We start from the raw sequence: 16,089 nt of genomic DNA on the forward strand, positions 1-16,089 counted from the left end.
GTGGTGGATCTGGCCCACAGGGTGCTTAGATCTGGCTCACGGGTCGCCTTGGAAACAGCAAAATTCTGGCCTGCAGTGCCCCTGCCAATGAAAACAGAGCTCAGGAGGGCCACACGCACCTTCCTGAGCTTTGTTTTTGGCCACGATGACCTTCTGCAGTTCTGCAGGTGTGTGGGATAGGTGTGGCATGGACTGGGTGCCTGAGAGGCACGGCGTAGGTCATGGAGGGTGCAAGGAGATGTGCAAGAGGTGCATGAGGATATGCACAAGAGGCACTATTGCAGGTTGGGAAGGGGGTACGAGGGAGTGCATGAAAAGTGTGGCACATGGAGGGTGTATGAAGGTAGTGGTACAGGGAGGATCAGGGAGGGCCTCCGAGCAGCCAGTAGAGATAATCCTCAATTTACAACAGTTCATTTAATGACCATTCGAAGTTACAATGGTGCTGAAAAAAAGGGGACATATGACGGTTTTTCACACTTACAGCCACTGCAGCATCCCCACGCTCACGTGATCAAAATTCAGACACTTGGCAACTGGTTCATATTTATGACTGTTGCTGTGTCCCGGGGTCCTGTGATCCTTTTTTGCGACCTTCTGACAAGCAAAGTCAATGGGGGAAAACCAGATTCACTTAACAACCCTGTTCTAAATGAACAACTTCAATGGTTCACTTAGCAAGTGTGGCAAGAAATGGTTGTAAAATGGAGCAAAACTGAGTTAACAAAAGAGGAGCTGGGGGAGGGTGTGAGGGTGGAGGAGCAACCTGCAACCTTCCCTGTCACAGATACTTTTGAGTCAACTGGAAGAGAAAGTTGCAAATGGCAATTACATGATTGTGGGATGCTTGGCAAGTACTTGTAAGTGTGAATCAGAGGTGGTATTCAGCAGTTTCTGATCAGTTCTGGAGAACTGGTAGCAGAAATTTTGAGTAGTTGGGAGCAGGGGTGGGATTCAAATTTTTTAACAACCGGTTCTGTGGGCATGTCTAAGTTGGTGGGGGTGGCTTGGTGATCATGTTATTGGTTGAGCGTGGCCAAGTCAATATCACTCACATCGAGGCACGCATCTCCTCGCCTGGCCTCTCATGACTATGGGGATGCTGCAACAGTCACAAGTATGAAAAATGGTCATAAGTCACTTTTTTCAGCACCATTGTAACTTTGAATGGTCACTCCACACAAGCAAAGTACCAGCAAAGGAGGAAAAAAAAAACTCCAGAGAGGTTGCTGAGACAGGAAGTCTAGTCCTGCCAAGAATGTAATAAGGGTTAATGGAGAGGCAGTTTCTGTAAGCAACACCAGAATGTTTCCTTCCTGCCTTCCTTACAGGATTAGGCCAGTAATTACTTCTAACAACTGGTTCTCTGAACTGCTTAGAATGTTAACAACCGATTCTAGCAAATAGGTGCAAACTGGTAGAATCCCACCCCTGGTTCGGAGAACCGGCAAATACCACCTCTGATTGGCCCCGCCCCCATCTCTTTTCTGCCTCCCGAATCCCAGCTGATCGGCTGGGTCTTATTTTGTTGCCCTGCACAGGAGAAAGGAGCTGGAAAGCAGGTTAGTGGGGTGTGGAAAGAATGGGGATTTTGCAGTAACCTTCCCCTGCCACACCCACTAAGCCACACCCACAGAACTGGTAGTAAAAATTTTTGAATCCCACCACTGGCGTGAATGGATTGCCGAGTACTCAGATTACAGTCATGTAACCGTGAGGATGCTGTGTTGGTCTGAACTCTGAGGACTGGTTCTAACTACCATTCGTTCTTAGTATTGTCTCTGACTGAAGGGTCATAAGCTGAGGACTACCTGTACACTGCTTCTGTTAGACCAGGGGTGTCAAACTTGATTTCATTGAGGGCTGCATCAGGGTTGTGTTTGACCTTGGGGGGCCAGGGTGGGAGTGGCCAGCTCGACATCACTTGTGTTGGGGGTGCCTGTGGTGGTCTGAGTGCTCTCTGCCAGTGAAACAGGCTCCCGAGCTCCGTTTTTGGTTGCAATGGCCTCCTGCAACACTCTGTCAATGAAAATGGAGCTCAGGGTGGACGCCTGCGGCCCTCCTGAACTCCTTTTTCACTAGCAGAGGCACTGCAGGCTGGTCCTTCGTTCTTTCCAGGGCAGCCCCACAGGCCAGATCTAAGCACCCTGTGGGCCAGATCCAGTCCTTGGGCCTTGAGTTTGACACTCCTGTGTTAGACATAGACCAAGCTAACAGCTGAAACTGAAAGCCGTAGTAAAGCAACTGCCCTTCCAAGAGCCTTGTGAGGAAAAGGGCAAAAAGACTACTGGTGCTGCAGTAAAACCGGAAAACCCCGGAGCTACCTACCTATAATTGTGGAACCAATTAATGACAGTGCTGGTCTTCAAGTTGAGCTGTGTGGCAAGTTCCTCGATAGTTTTTGGTGATGGGTATGGCTTTTGCTGATAGGCTCGTTTCAGAGCTTCTTTCTCTTCTGGAGCCAAGACAACCCGTGGCTTCTTGAGCTGATGCTGTGGTTGTGGGCTGGCCCCCTGGCTGTAATCTATTCCAGTGGAAGATGATTCTGAAGGCTGGCTGTCACTGACAGAGCTGTGCCGCCGTTTCATGTATGCTGGAAAACAAAGGAAGCCACGCTGTCAGCCAGAGACAAACACAATGAATGGGGAAACCTGGTTCATAATGAAAAGGTTCTGCAACTCTATGGGACATAGGAAATCTGCTTAAAACTGGTTTACTTAGCTCAGACACACATCTGACAGTTTCTTTCCATGTTTCATGCACAAGATGTTTCTAGTCATCCTGTAGGGTACTGTGTGGAGTCTGAAATGCACTCAGAAACTGATAAACGGGATTGTATCTCATAGTAGATCAAATCAGACATTAGATCAAGATCTCCTGGAAAATCTTTTGGTGAATGGCAAAACACAGCTGTCCTTTAACACTGAACATTTGCAGTAATACTCCTCTCTTTATGCATTTAACTATTGAAACAATGCTTGGCTTAATCAACCATACAAAAGGGCTTTGATTTTTATTTAATTATAAACCTTATAAAATAAATTCCTGAGTTTAGAATTTGGTAACTATAAGTGCTTATCTTTTGCCTAAGGTTTCAACAGGGAGGCATTTCAGATTCAATAATATTAACAATCAGTGAGCCACCCAGTTAACTGCTGAAAGAAAATTGCACAGAGTGACTACAAATAATAGTATGACAAAATAGCAACAATAGTACAATGGAATATCTTGAAAGAAAGACCACTTGTCTGCAAATAAGAACCGGTGGGACCACAAAATAGACAAAATAATAGAAAATGAAGACTTAAAGTGGTCTGGGATTTTACTTATTTAAAATATTTATACACTAAAGCTGGTTGCTCATCTTTTAACCAGCCCTGGGCAGCTTCTAATCTTCAGAATTCAAGCAAATACCTGCCACTAACACCCCAGACTTAACAACTGTTGAAAAGAAAGACAGAAAAAGTCTGAATAATAGACACTGGAGTACCTGAAGACAGCAGAAGAGTAAGAACTGGAGAAAATTACAAAATACAAAGATCTGAAAATAGAAGTAGAATGACTGTGGCAAAAGAAAACAAAGATAGTGCCAATAGAATTGCCAATAGAATTGGAATTGGTACAATTCCAAAATATCTGGAGTGCCACCTGAACACTATTGGCAACTACAAAATCACCATGAGACAATTGCAAAAGGCACCTTTATATCCTGTATCCTGTAACAATACCTTTAACACCATCAAACAACACCTGCCTATTCCTGAACTTGATAGATGGATAAAAATGCCAAATCCTGTCTAAACAACTGTGCAATGAACTACAATACAAATTCTATCATCCTGAAGTCTGCCTATCTCTGGCTTAGCTCCACAGGAGGCCAGGCAAATTGCCCTATGACACTTAATGTCTTGACTACTATGAGAGTTACATAATATCCAACTCATTTGAAGAATATCTGCTTGCAAGTAACTGCCTAAAGGGGAAAACATGATTTCTATACTGGAATTCCAGTTTGAGAGAGCCAACTGGCCATCTGGCATGTCTTAACAGAAATCAGGATACCATCAGCCTCCATGAAAATCTTTGTAACTGAACCAGACTTATCTACCTAATGCTTCTGTTCCCTGATTGATGCTTCAGCTTGCAATCCCTTAGAGATGCCTCTGCTTTATGTCTGCTCCTACCTCTTTCTCTCCTGTTTTGTTACTGTGGAACTCAGCCTTCACCTGATGTAAATTTGGGGTTGGCTCCTGAATCTTTGCCTGCTGATTCAGATGCCTGATTTGCAGCCCATCTCAGGCCGCATTTATTGTCCTGCAGCTAGCCCAAGGTCCCATATATCCTACCTGAGATGCTAGAGGTTATATTGGAGGATTTCTGCAGGCAAAGCATCTATTTCTTCATTATAGGTCCTCCTGTAAACATGAGTATCCTTGAACTGCCATTTCTGCTAACCACAAGCAAGCAACCTCCATTCTCCAGAGAGAGAACAGTGGGTCTTGCACTTCATTTATATTTATGGTTGAAGACTGAAAAGTCCTTTTACAGTAGCAGTCATGTCCTGCATAACTATGCCTCAAGTAATTGTATATTTTATACTTTAATTAAAAAGTTAAATCAAGTGATCTAATGATACAAATAATTTTACTAGCTTTACTAAGGATGACTACAAACTTTGCACAGTTGACTCAGCGTCCCATCCTCCTGAGGTGGATAAAATGAGGACCCAGATTGTTGGGGGCCATATGCTGACTCTGTAAACCGCTTAGAGAGGTTTTTAAAGCACTGTAAAGCAGAGTACAAGTCTAAGTACTATTGCTATACTATATCACATACAGACTTCATGAAAGCAATGGCTAGGGTGTGAACAACCCTACTCAATTACTCACTTAGGCTATTTTTCTTCTCTCCTTGGTCTTGTCCCATCAAACAACTATTTTCAATTCACATATAAGGAAGCAGGTGGCAACTAAAATCTTATCCTTGGATTTCCTTCCAGGTCTTCTACTCAGCATGGGGAAGAACCGATCAAAACACTTATTAAACAATTCATATCAGGCACAGAGTATCAGATGGACTTTGCCCAGGATCCAAACTATCTTGCCAGTGAATCTAAAAGATACTCTGCTTCTTTCATAGCATATTTAACTAAACTCATACTACCTAAACACAAAGGAGCTCTACTCCGGCATGACATCATGCCTTCTCCACAGCTGCCCTTGAAGACGAATACATGGAAGATTCCCTACTTGGACTGAAAATGCCCCTGTGACTTGGACACCTAAAACAAAAGAGAGCAAGTGCTTTCTGTACTACAGAGTCATTGACACTCGTCTGATCTTAATCATTAGAAATGTATACCACCTTGTTTCTTTCAAACTCTGCCACAACACACAACTTGGCCAGGTTCTCTGCAACAGTACTCAACATTTATTGGATAAGTTGTGCTTGCTCAACTTTATAAACTAAATTTAATGCTTACCTCGTTTGCCATATTAAGATGCTTTGTCACTTGACAGTCTTCTGCGTACTAATTTTTTATGTTCCCCTATCTAATACTCCTAAATCTTTTTTAGATTCTCACTTTGTGTGTGTGTGTTTGTGTGTGTGTGTGTGTGTGTGTGTGTGTATTAAAAGCATATATATATATGCTTTTCATTTATGTATCTTTTATATCTACTACCTTTTTGTAATTCTTTATACATTTTATACACACACATAAATACCTTCATTTTTAATGCTTCTTTGTAATGGCTGTACCCCATTCCCACACAGGTCTATGATTGTAATAGACTTGATTAATTGGTCTTTGGTGGATCAGATTATTCCATACTACCCTGGTTGTTCTTGCTAAATATTTTGATTGAACAAGTTGTTTGAAGAGTTATCAGCATTTAAGATCACAAGAGGGCGCTTGGAACCTGTGGAATTTGTGACTCTGCTTTCCTGTTGGCAGATGACTGTTTTGATGACTTACAACGATAGGGAACTTAATACTCTTGGAGCTGTTATTAATTTCCAGCGGTGTCATCTGGGGCAGGTTTCTATCTCAGAAATACGTAGAAGTCCACAGATTTTGTATCCCACCAATTAATGTTTACCAAATGTGACCTGGGCTGTCTTGTAATGATTGAAGCATCTCCTAGAGAGCACACTGATTGGGCCAGTCTTTACACAGAGTCCTTGTCCTACAATCTGTGTATGTGGTGAAATCATTTATCAAAACTTTATGACCATCTATTACAGCCTGACTTAATCTAGTTTCCTCCTGATATTGGAGACATGATAACCAAGAAAAGTGGGGGGAAAAAACCAAAACCAAGTTTTTCTACTGCTATATTATGGTCTTGTATGGAAATAAAATAATACAACATGACGACAATAAAAGATAAGAGTTCACATATGGTGACCAGATAGCTTTAATTAAGAGGGGACTGAACTAATTCAAGGGCGACTAGGTAAATGGTGGCTATTAGTCTTGATGGTTGCTTTCTAATGACCATTCAAATTTATGATGGCACTGAAAAAAGGGACCAATGATCAGTCCTGATACTTACAACCATCACACTCTCCCTGTAGTCACATGATCAAAATTTGGGTGCTTGTCAACTGGCATGAATTTACAACAGTTGCAGTGTCCAGAGATCATGTGATTGCCCATTTGCAATCTACCCAGGGGACCTCTGACCAGCAAAATTAATGGAGGAAGCTGGATTCACTTAATAACCATATGATTTACTTAACAGCCACAGCACCAATGTCATAAAATCAGGCATAACTCACTTAATGACAGTATGGCTTAGTGATAGATGTTCCAGTCCCAATTGTGGTTGTAAGTTAAGGACTACCTATATGTGCTTGGATTACTGCATGTGTTCTATGTGGGACTACAGTTAAAACAATCCTGAGCCAGCTGGTAAAGAATGTGTGGCTTACTAGTTGCCACTGATATAAGCACTTTATATCAGTAGTCCAGGACGTGTAGTCACTTCCTACTGCCTTCTAGGTGCAATTCAAATGGCAGGTTTAATCTGTAAAACCCCTATATATATCTGAGATATCTATAGAACCATTTTCTCCAAATGGAATTGAAATATCTACTCCAGTCATCCTTGGATAAAACTACTTGTACTTCTCCAAACAATTTGAAAAGGTAAGGCTTGCAACTCTGGGTTTTATTCTAATGGCATCCTAATAGAGCCTATCTAACTAACTTTGAGTAAGCTGCTAAAAACTAAATTGTTTCAGAAGCTTATGGCGATTGATATGACTACAAAGGGTTACTTATTTATTTAATTATCAGAGTTATATCCCATCTATTGCTCAGGAGCTTGAAGCAGTGCATAATTATGACCTATTAAAGGCATTTACCTTAGATGTTTTTATATTCTGCAGTTGTATACATTTGTTGCAAAGTCTAGCTGACTGCATTAGGCACACACTGAATAAATATACATTATTTATGCATTTATTGGATACATTGGATATATAACCCACCATTTACTCTGGAGTTCCTGTGCTTTGTGATACAGAAGTTTTCTTTTTCAGCTATTCTTTTCCTCAAAACTCTTTTCTTGCAAAATTATTGGAAAAAAAATGGGACAACTAACTAGCTTAGGTGTTTCTACTGTATCCCTGGTTGCTGGTTTCATGTTATGCACATATGTGCTTGGTTTTGACTAATTTTAACCTTCCTGGATCAGATTAAGCACTTCTTCCCACACACTAACCTTTTTGATGTTTTATTTATTTATTTATTTGGATATCTAAGGCAACCCTATTGAAAACACCAACTCTGGGTGGCCCACAAGCTGTGGGAACTGCATGACTCAGAAGGTTATGCTCTTGGCCAGTGATATTTGGAACATATTGAAAACATTTTTCAATTAAATGAGAGAGTCATCCTGGGCTGGACATCAATTCCCCTCCCTTCGACTGCAGAAGTGACAGAAGTTACCTTTCTTCTCCATGCGCTTCATGTCCATCAGCTTCTCCACATTGTTTGGGTCATTGAGCCACAGCTGCATGCGTACAAATGGCTCCCGGCCCTTCAAGCTCAGTTTGTGCCAGGGCTTTGGGCGAGCAAGTAGGTCTGAGACTGAGCCTTGGGTCAGCCCCAAGATCGTTTCCCCAAACAAACGCTGACCTGCAAAAGAAATGCAAACATCAAGTTATTTGTGTTAAAAAAGGAGAAAAATACCAAGTACAAGAGGAACCATTTTTATAGATCTATCGATCTATTTTTATAGATCTGGACAGAAATGAAGGAAAAAAAAGACAATATACTTGAAAATCAAAAGATGCTCACTTGTTTGGGCTTTTCTTAACAAATGCTAAGAACCAGCAAGCAGTTTATAGGGAGATGGCTAATTCTTTTGGCCACTAAAGAGCTACCTGGTATCTGTACTGAAGAGGAAGACTGATCACAGCCAGTCTTTAAATGCTTTTCATTTCAAAGGCCTGGAATTTGGCACGCCAATTCATTCACAGAGTAGGGTTACAATAAAATGCTTCTGTTTTGTGTAGTAGCTATGAAAAAAAATAGCTTGTTCCTTAGGTTATGGTTCAAGGAACGCCTTGATTCAGAAGCTCTTACTCTTTGAAAAATCATTTTGGATTCCGAGTCAGTTCTAGAACACAGGAAACAAAGAAGAGACACTCTAGCCAAGAGTATGGTCAACATCTTGCAACAACGGAGACTGTCACAGGGCTATACCTCCAACAGGTATTCACCAAAGCAGGTGACCAGCTCAAACTTTTCTACTTTCTCTATCAGCCTTCCAGCATTTAAAATTTTGTACACTGAGAACCAGTTTGGTATTGCGGTTAAGGTACCGGGCTAGAAACCAGGGGATTGTGAGTTGTTAGGTATAAAACCAGCTGGTTGACTTTGGGCCAGCCAGTCTCTTTCAGCCCAAGGAAGTAGGCAGTGGCAAGCCATATCTGAAATCTTTCCAAGGAACTGCAAGGAAATGTCCAGGCAATGTCCTGGCATCAAAAAAGTCCCTCTCTAAGGAAGATGAGCAATTTCTAAACCTGATAAAACAAACTAAAAAGCAAACAAAACCAAATCCAACAATGATCTAGCATTAGACAAACAGATACTTTCATACATTTTCCCCTAAAACCTTTTTTTATTTAATAAAAGTCAAATGATGATTAATGCTTTTCATTAAAGAGTAAAGGCTTATAAAGTGATCTCATGAAAGCAGACATGCAAATAATAGTAAAAAAAAATAGTGGGATAGGATAGCATTATACTGTAATCCAAATGAAATATGATTAAAATCAGAATTAACAACATGCTTAAAAGACTCCAGCAGTGAAGTGGGATATAAATCCACAATGGAAACGAAATAAAAAAAAATCCTTTTGATTCTGGAGTTCCTGAAATGATTTATGGAAAATGAAGCTGAGGGAAGAAACGCATAATGCCTTTTCAGGGTGGAAAGGCCTATTCTACAAGAATGTATGACTGGGTTATAATAGTTAAAACATGGACTGGAACCACGGAGTCCCAGATTTTACTCCTGGAAGCTCCTGTAATGACATGGGGGCCAGCCCCACCCACCTCCCTCCAAGAGTGCTATGTTTGCTGCCTTCACGGAATGAAAGGTGGGGTATCAATCTGGTAAGGGGACAAAAACATATTCATATTGCCTGCCAGTCACCGGAGCTGATGAAGCACATGTGTCGTGCCCAAAGCAGGGCATCTCCTCACGCAAATCCCAACCAATCAATTATGGTTATGATAGCCTCAAGGCTTCCAGGCTGCAACTTCAAACTAAATGAATTACACCCAAAGTTAGCCCCATGAGCGAATGGACAAGAATGCCCCCCCCCCAAATTTCTTTGAAGGTCTAATTATCAGGAAAACTTTGTCCTTCCCCCAGGGTTGCTGTTTTCATGGGCAAAAGGACAAGACTGATTCTCCTAGCTGGGAGGACTTCCTGCTGTTCAAGGTTGAGGACCTTACAAGGGAGATAATGGAAACAAAGACTAGCAGCAGACTGAAACAATTTCCAACCTGTATTTCCTTAGTCAGCTCCTACCATTCAGGGCACCAGATGCTCAAACCGTACTGTGGTCAGGCTTCATAAGAGGGCCATTCCATTAAGCTAATTGAAACCATTCAAACAATCACCCTGGCACACCCTTGCTCCCTGATCAGCTGCTGGCATGCCAAAGTCTTCTGGAGAGTAAACTGTGTGTGTTTTTTTTAAAAAAAAAAATTTAAAGACCAAATGAACCTTAACTATCAGGATGGAAAGTTTTAGTTTTATCTATTTTTTGCTTTCACAGAAACTTTCTTAGTGAATGAGTCTGCTCTAAGTCTAATGCTCAGTTCACATACACACCTGAATCTGTGGAAACTTAAAAAGACTACAGTACTTCTCCTTCCAATCTGATGTCAATTATACAAATCCGAAGATTCCTAATTCCTAGAATATTCTGGTTTATCTTTGCAGCAGTGGTGTGCAAATATGTCTGTCTTCCCTGTTCCTCCATCCCATAAATGTCTCTTATGCAGCAACATTTTTTTTGAAATAGGAAACAATTCCCTTGGACTGATTTCATTTTAGCAAGCATTGCCCTACCGGAAATATTTACTGGATATGACACAGCCAGTTTGCCCAACTCATTGTCCTCCAGGTGTTGAGACTATAATTGGGAGCCTAATCCATCTGGATTAGACTACAATTCTGGAAGTATAATCCATCTGGAAGGTACCAAAATGGGAAGGCGATGTAATCTACTCACCAAAGCTCCATTAGAACAACAGAAGCATACAACTGAAAGAAGACGTTAAAGGTCTTAGGCATTAACTACTTTAACCACTTTAACCAGGAGACTGACTAACTTAAGGCCATTCACTCTCTCTCAACCCTAATGAAGGAGACAATGGGAAACCACTTCCACCTGAAGGCAGAAACACAAACCAAACCTTAAAAAGATTTAAGTCAGTAAGTCCAACCTCCTGACTTCTGCAGGGATCTAAATCAAACTATCTCTAATAAGGTGGTTTGATGGTGGGATGGGTGGCACATAAATTTAATAAATAACCTGGCTGTCCAGCCTTTGCTTGAACACATTCAGGAAAGAGGAATATACCCCCTGTGGGTAATTGACTCCACTTATTTACCTGTCATATTTAAAAACTATCTCCTATGAAAACCAATCTCAAATCATTTTCCAAATTATAAAATGTAATAATGAAACAAGAAGTGAAAACAGCACAAAATATAATTAATTGAAAATGTCCTGGTAGAGAAGAAAATAGAAGCAAAAGACCCTTCCATGCACCATTTATAAAAGAGGCCTACCCTATCTGGAACAATTAAGTCTCCCCCAAAACCGTGAAGGATATAATAATGTCACAATAATTTCAGAACAGTTCAGCATGTAGGTACTACCATGAAGAAGGCCCTCCTTGGCTAATAAGGCATCACTGTGTAATTCTAGTGTCTAGCCACTGACAAAATATTTACATGCCAAAAGCCAAATCCTGAACTTGGCTCAAAGAGTGATGTGTAAGTGGGATGGTCACTTCGTTAGCAAATAAAGTAATATGTGCATGACTAGTGCCCAATCTGGTGAGGTGGTTATTACATTCTAGACCAGCAATAAGTAATTAAAAAGTTTTCTTGCTACTGGATCGCTGCAACTAATATTCATTAGCACTCCCCTCTTCCATCTGTAGTCTATTTCAAGCCATTATATTGAAAACTGCCAGCAGTGCCTTTTCATTTCCACACCTCCTACAGTTTCCTTTGTTATGACTATGGCTCCTGATTTTAAAAGATGCTTACCTGCCATTGCATTGATTGGTTTCAATATTTTACATTGCATTTGTATTTATGTATTTATCAATTTACTTATTATTTAATCATTAATTTATATTGAATAAAACATCCTATATACTTTTGCTTCCTTCTGTTTAACAGAGGCTCTCAGTTTCTTGTTTAAAAGTTTTACTATCCAGAGATGATTGTCTATTTTGTGGATGGGGAACACTTAAAAATATTCCAAAATCTATTAATTAATAAAGAGGAGCATATCAATGAATTGATAGAATTAAGCACGATTTATTGTGGTGAGAAACCATGAATGGTTCAAGAACCGTTTACTTGGAGGTCCTTTCATCAATAGGTTTTCCCACCTTGGATATGTAGCAAAGGAGTTTTCATTGGCAGTTCCACGGGGACTGATGCTCTTCAGCCAATTTTTTTCCCCACCTGGCACAGACCTTTTCATTTTGCTAAACCTTTTGACTTTAGATACACTGTTTATTCTGGCTAATGCTTCTTTTATAGCAATATGAAAAAAAAAACCACACAGCAATTTGATATATTCAGTCTTGTTCTTGAACTGAATTCTTTTATGTGGCAGTTAAACTTACAATATGACATATTGAACAGAAAAGTGGGGGATAGGGATTATATCAAATATTCCTCTTCATTTTCAAGAGCTTTCTGAGCTTTCTAGGCAACCTTTCTCTTAATATATTGGACTATTCTTGGATGAAAAGGTCCCCGTACAAAGAAGATGGATGAGGATGGAGGGTGTGAGAGGAAACTTTCTGTTTGTCCTATAGAGCTTACGGTATTTTTTTCTTCTACATCTGGGCAGTGGAATGAATACAGAGGGGAATTCAGTGGAGTTTTCTCTAGCTGTAACTGAAGCACAGAGGAGGAAAATTGTCTCAGTGAAGGAAAAAGAAGTGCTGTGGCAAAAGGCTTTACATTCAAGCAGACGAATTACATCTCAATATGTAGACTAGTACTGCCACATATCTATGCATGAAATCGAGAACTTGACAATGCCCCCACCCTCCACCCCAAATTTCATGCAAAAACAGGCTCTGGATGTGAAATATTTCACCATGGATAACTGCTTGTGTTCAGACATCTACACAATATGCACAATTCAAAGGGACTGTTGTTAGCAACATTTATAGATCTGAAAATTACACTGGTGGCTGCCGTTATCTAAAACTCTGTCTTCTCTTTTTTTGTCTTGTCACAATACTTTATTCTAACATGGAGGTCAGCAACACAGTTCTTGAAGATGCTGGTGAGCAAGTCAGATTAGACTTTTGACAATCACTATGTAATTTTCTCCTCATGAAAGCGATATTTGTACTGATCTCCGTAAGGGAAACGAACACTTTCCTCCTCCTCCAAGGATCTATTACCTCAGGAATACTTCTGGAAGTAATTCTCCTCAAAAAGAATCTTTTCCCCCTTAAATTCAAGCTGATGAAAAATTGATCTGAGAACTTGTAAGGGACTTCTGGTTAAAAAGTGGCTGAAGGGAAGATGGAAACACATTTCTTTTCAAGTCTCCATTGTTACTAAAAGTTATTGAGTTGTTAACACTGGGACTATTTAGTCACTGCTATATAGAATACTAATTAAAAACATGAAACATACCTTACAATTTTGAGAGGAAATTGAAATGTGTAAGTGATATTAGCCACTAACCTGTGTACCAGATTTTATAAAACGATTACACTGTACAAGTTTGACTATTACTATATTTTTTTGTAGTTTTAAAAGCCACATGTATACTTTTGGAACCAACACCACAGCCTTTTATATGCAGGACTGAATTTGGCCCACTTGGATTTATCAATCATCATTACTTTTTGTATATCTACCCTATTTTTAATAACATATGTCTGCCAGTGAACACTGTAGACTTAAAAGAATTATTGGCATGATCATAAACAGAGAAATGGGAAGGTCTGGTGGTTAAGGCACCAGGCTAAAAATTTTGAGACTGTGAATTCTAGTTCTGCCTTAGGCATGGAAGCCAACCGGGTGACTTTAGGCCAGTCACTCTCTGTCAGCCCAATCCACCTCACAGGGTTGTTATTGTGGGGAAAATAGGAGAAAGGAGTATTAGATACGACCACTACCTTGAGTTACTTATAAAATATAGTAAAGGTGAACAGAATGGCATAGAAATTTGTGAACCATTACACTTATTTCAGGATGCAACAAAAAAAAAAGAATGAGGACAAGAAATTGAGTAGCGCCACTAATCCTTCATGTACATGGGCATCTGAGTATTTGAAGGCATCTCATCTGGAGCAGGCCCATTGGTCCACCAGCTCTGTGGCTGGCAAGGACTGGTAGGGGTTCAGCAAACTTGCAGCAGCCTTTTCTATCATCAGCAGACTTTGATGTGGAACCTCTGAGATTATTTAAAATTTTATATTCTGCAGGGATCTCAGCATGGACCGAAATTTGTACTATGCACGCAGCAATGGAACAATTATTATTGGGGGAGGGGAATCTGATTATTGATGGGAAAACAGTATGCAAATGTTATACAAAGGCTAGAGGAAGGAGGGGAAGGAGGAAGGGTTTTTTCCCTATTCACAGTGTCACTTAGCATGTGACAAGCTTGCAATTATTTTCATGCTAAAATTTGAAATACTAGTGACATTGGCTAAGATACAGACAACCAAAAGCCACAAAACAGGTTAATTCCACCTCTAGAAAATCTAGAGATGATGCAAACAAAGGGCACAAAGGAAAAACTGATATATAGAGTTTTAAATACCCAATTAGTGTAATGTCAGCCACATAAAAACAAAACTCATGGCAGGGGCCATGTAAAGTGACATTAAGAACAAGTGTCAATCAAATCACCTATCTTCTTGAAGTACAAGAAGGAAAAAAGAATCAGTGTCCTTGGTTTTCTGTATGCTCTAAAACACACAGAGAAATGTGGCTTCTGTGGAGATTTTAGAGACGCCAAAGATTAATTTTCATTACAAAGAAATAATTTTATATTGTAACTTTTTTTTTACAAAGTTTTATTTAAATATTTCTAGCCTACACGGACAGAAGGAAAATAAAACTGGAAAAAATAGAATTACTACAATTAGAAAAATTCTGGACCACTATTGAATGGGGGAGAGCAGAACTGATCTGTTTTACAATCCCCAAGTATTATCTGTTGGCCACCAACACTTAAGAGTTCCCTTTTGCAAATTTCATTCCTTGTAATTTACAATTTGGAGTACTATATCTCTTCTAATGTAGATGGTACCACCTTAAATTGCTAACATACCACCAAATCTCTTAATGACTGCACCCTTTAACTGTGCAGCTTCAATCAACTGTATGTACAAGTAGTCCTCGACTTACAACAGTTCATTTAGTGACATGCAAAGTTACAATGGCACTGGAAAAAAGTGACTTATGACCTTTTTTCACACTTAAGACCGCTGCAGCATCCCTGTCGTCACATGATCAAAATTCAGCTGCTTGGCAAGTGATTCATGTTTATGATGGTTGCAGAGTCCTGGGTCATGTGATCAGCTTTTGTGACCTTCTAACAAGTAAAGTCAATAAGGAAGCTAGGTTCACTTAACCATGTTTTTAACTTAACAAATGCAATGGTTCACTTAACAAAAGAAAAATTGTAAAATGGGGCAAACTCATTGAAACAAATGTTTCATTTAGCAACCTAAATTTTGGGTTCAATTGTGGTCATAACTCAAGGGCTACCTGTATTTGTAAAGTTTACTCTGCTGTGACTTTTGGCTTTTCTGATTACAGAATAATACACGACAAACTGTGATTGTTCATGAAGTGACAATGCAAGGAAAATATACAGTCTTTTTTGTCTATAAGAACACTCTTTAACTCGGGACTACACAATTTAGGCAGTGGTTTGCTCTCCAAGCTTGTTTCAATTTAGTTTCTGAACGTTTCATTACCAGACTAGGTAACATCATCAATACACAGTTTTGCCTCCAACATCATGGGAAACTAAACCATGCACTAAAAGCAAGTGGTTGTACCATACCAGCAGCTTTCCTGGTGCATGCATATTTGCACATGCCCACAATTACATTAAAAAATGTAATCTGGAAGTCAGAAAGTCAAATCTTTGGAGGCAAACTATAAAAGCATTTCACTTGTGGAGGAGAAGGCAAACTTCTAAAATAACCTAACAGGGGAAATAAAAAGATACCTAAAAAAGAGCCCAATGCATCCAATCTGAAACGACTGTGGATGATAATGAATTCATTGGACCCAATTTACACTTGCATTTGGCACTCTCTCACCA

General features: G+C 39.9%; 1 protein-coding gene across 6 annotated transcripts in view; it reads right to left on the reverse strand.

Annotated features, from left to right (window-relative positions):
* CUX1 (cut like homeobox 1) overlaps nt 1-16,089 on the reverse strand; it is a 335,407-nt gene that overhangs the window by 43,260 nt on the left and 276,058 nt on the right. For 5 of the 6 annotated variants that reach the window (XM_087926764.1, XM_087926755.1, XM_087926745.1 and 2 more), the window contains 2 exons: nt 7,958-8,146; nt 2,329-2,593 (listed from right to left, as the gene is read on the reverse strand). The exons of the other annotated variant lie outside the window; for it this stretch is intronic. In XM_087926764.1, the coding sequence (XP_087782890.1) occupies nt 2,329-2,593; nt 7,958-8,146 (454 nt within the window). The remainder of the gene's footprint in view (nt 1-2,328; nt 2,594-7,957; nt 8,147-16,089) is intronic. 6 annotated transcript variants of the gene reach the window in all.

This window comes from Pseudonaja textilis, chromosome 1, assembly GCF_049901715.1.
Source record: "Pseudonaja textilis isolate UNSWEBS1 chromosome 1, rPseTex1.2, whole genome shotgun sequence".
NCBI classification, from domain to species: domain Eukaryota; kingdom Metazoa; phylum Chordata; class Lepidosauria; order Squamata; family Elapidae; genus Pseudonaja; species Pseudonaja textilis.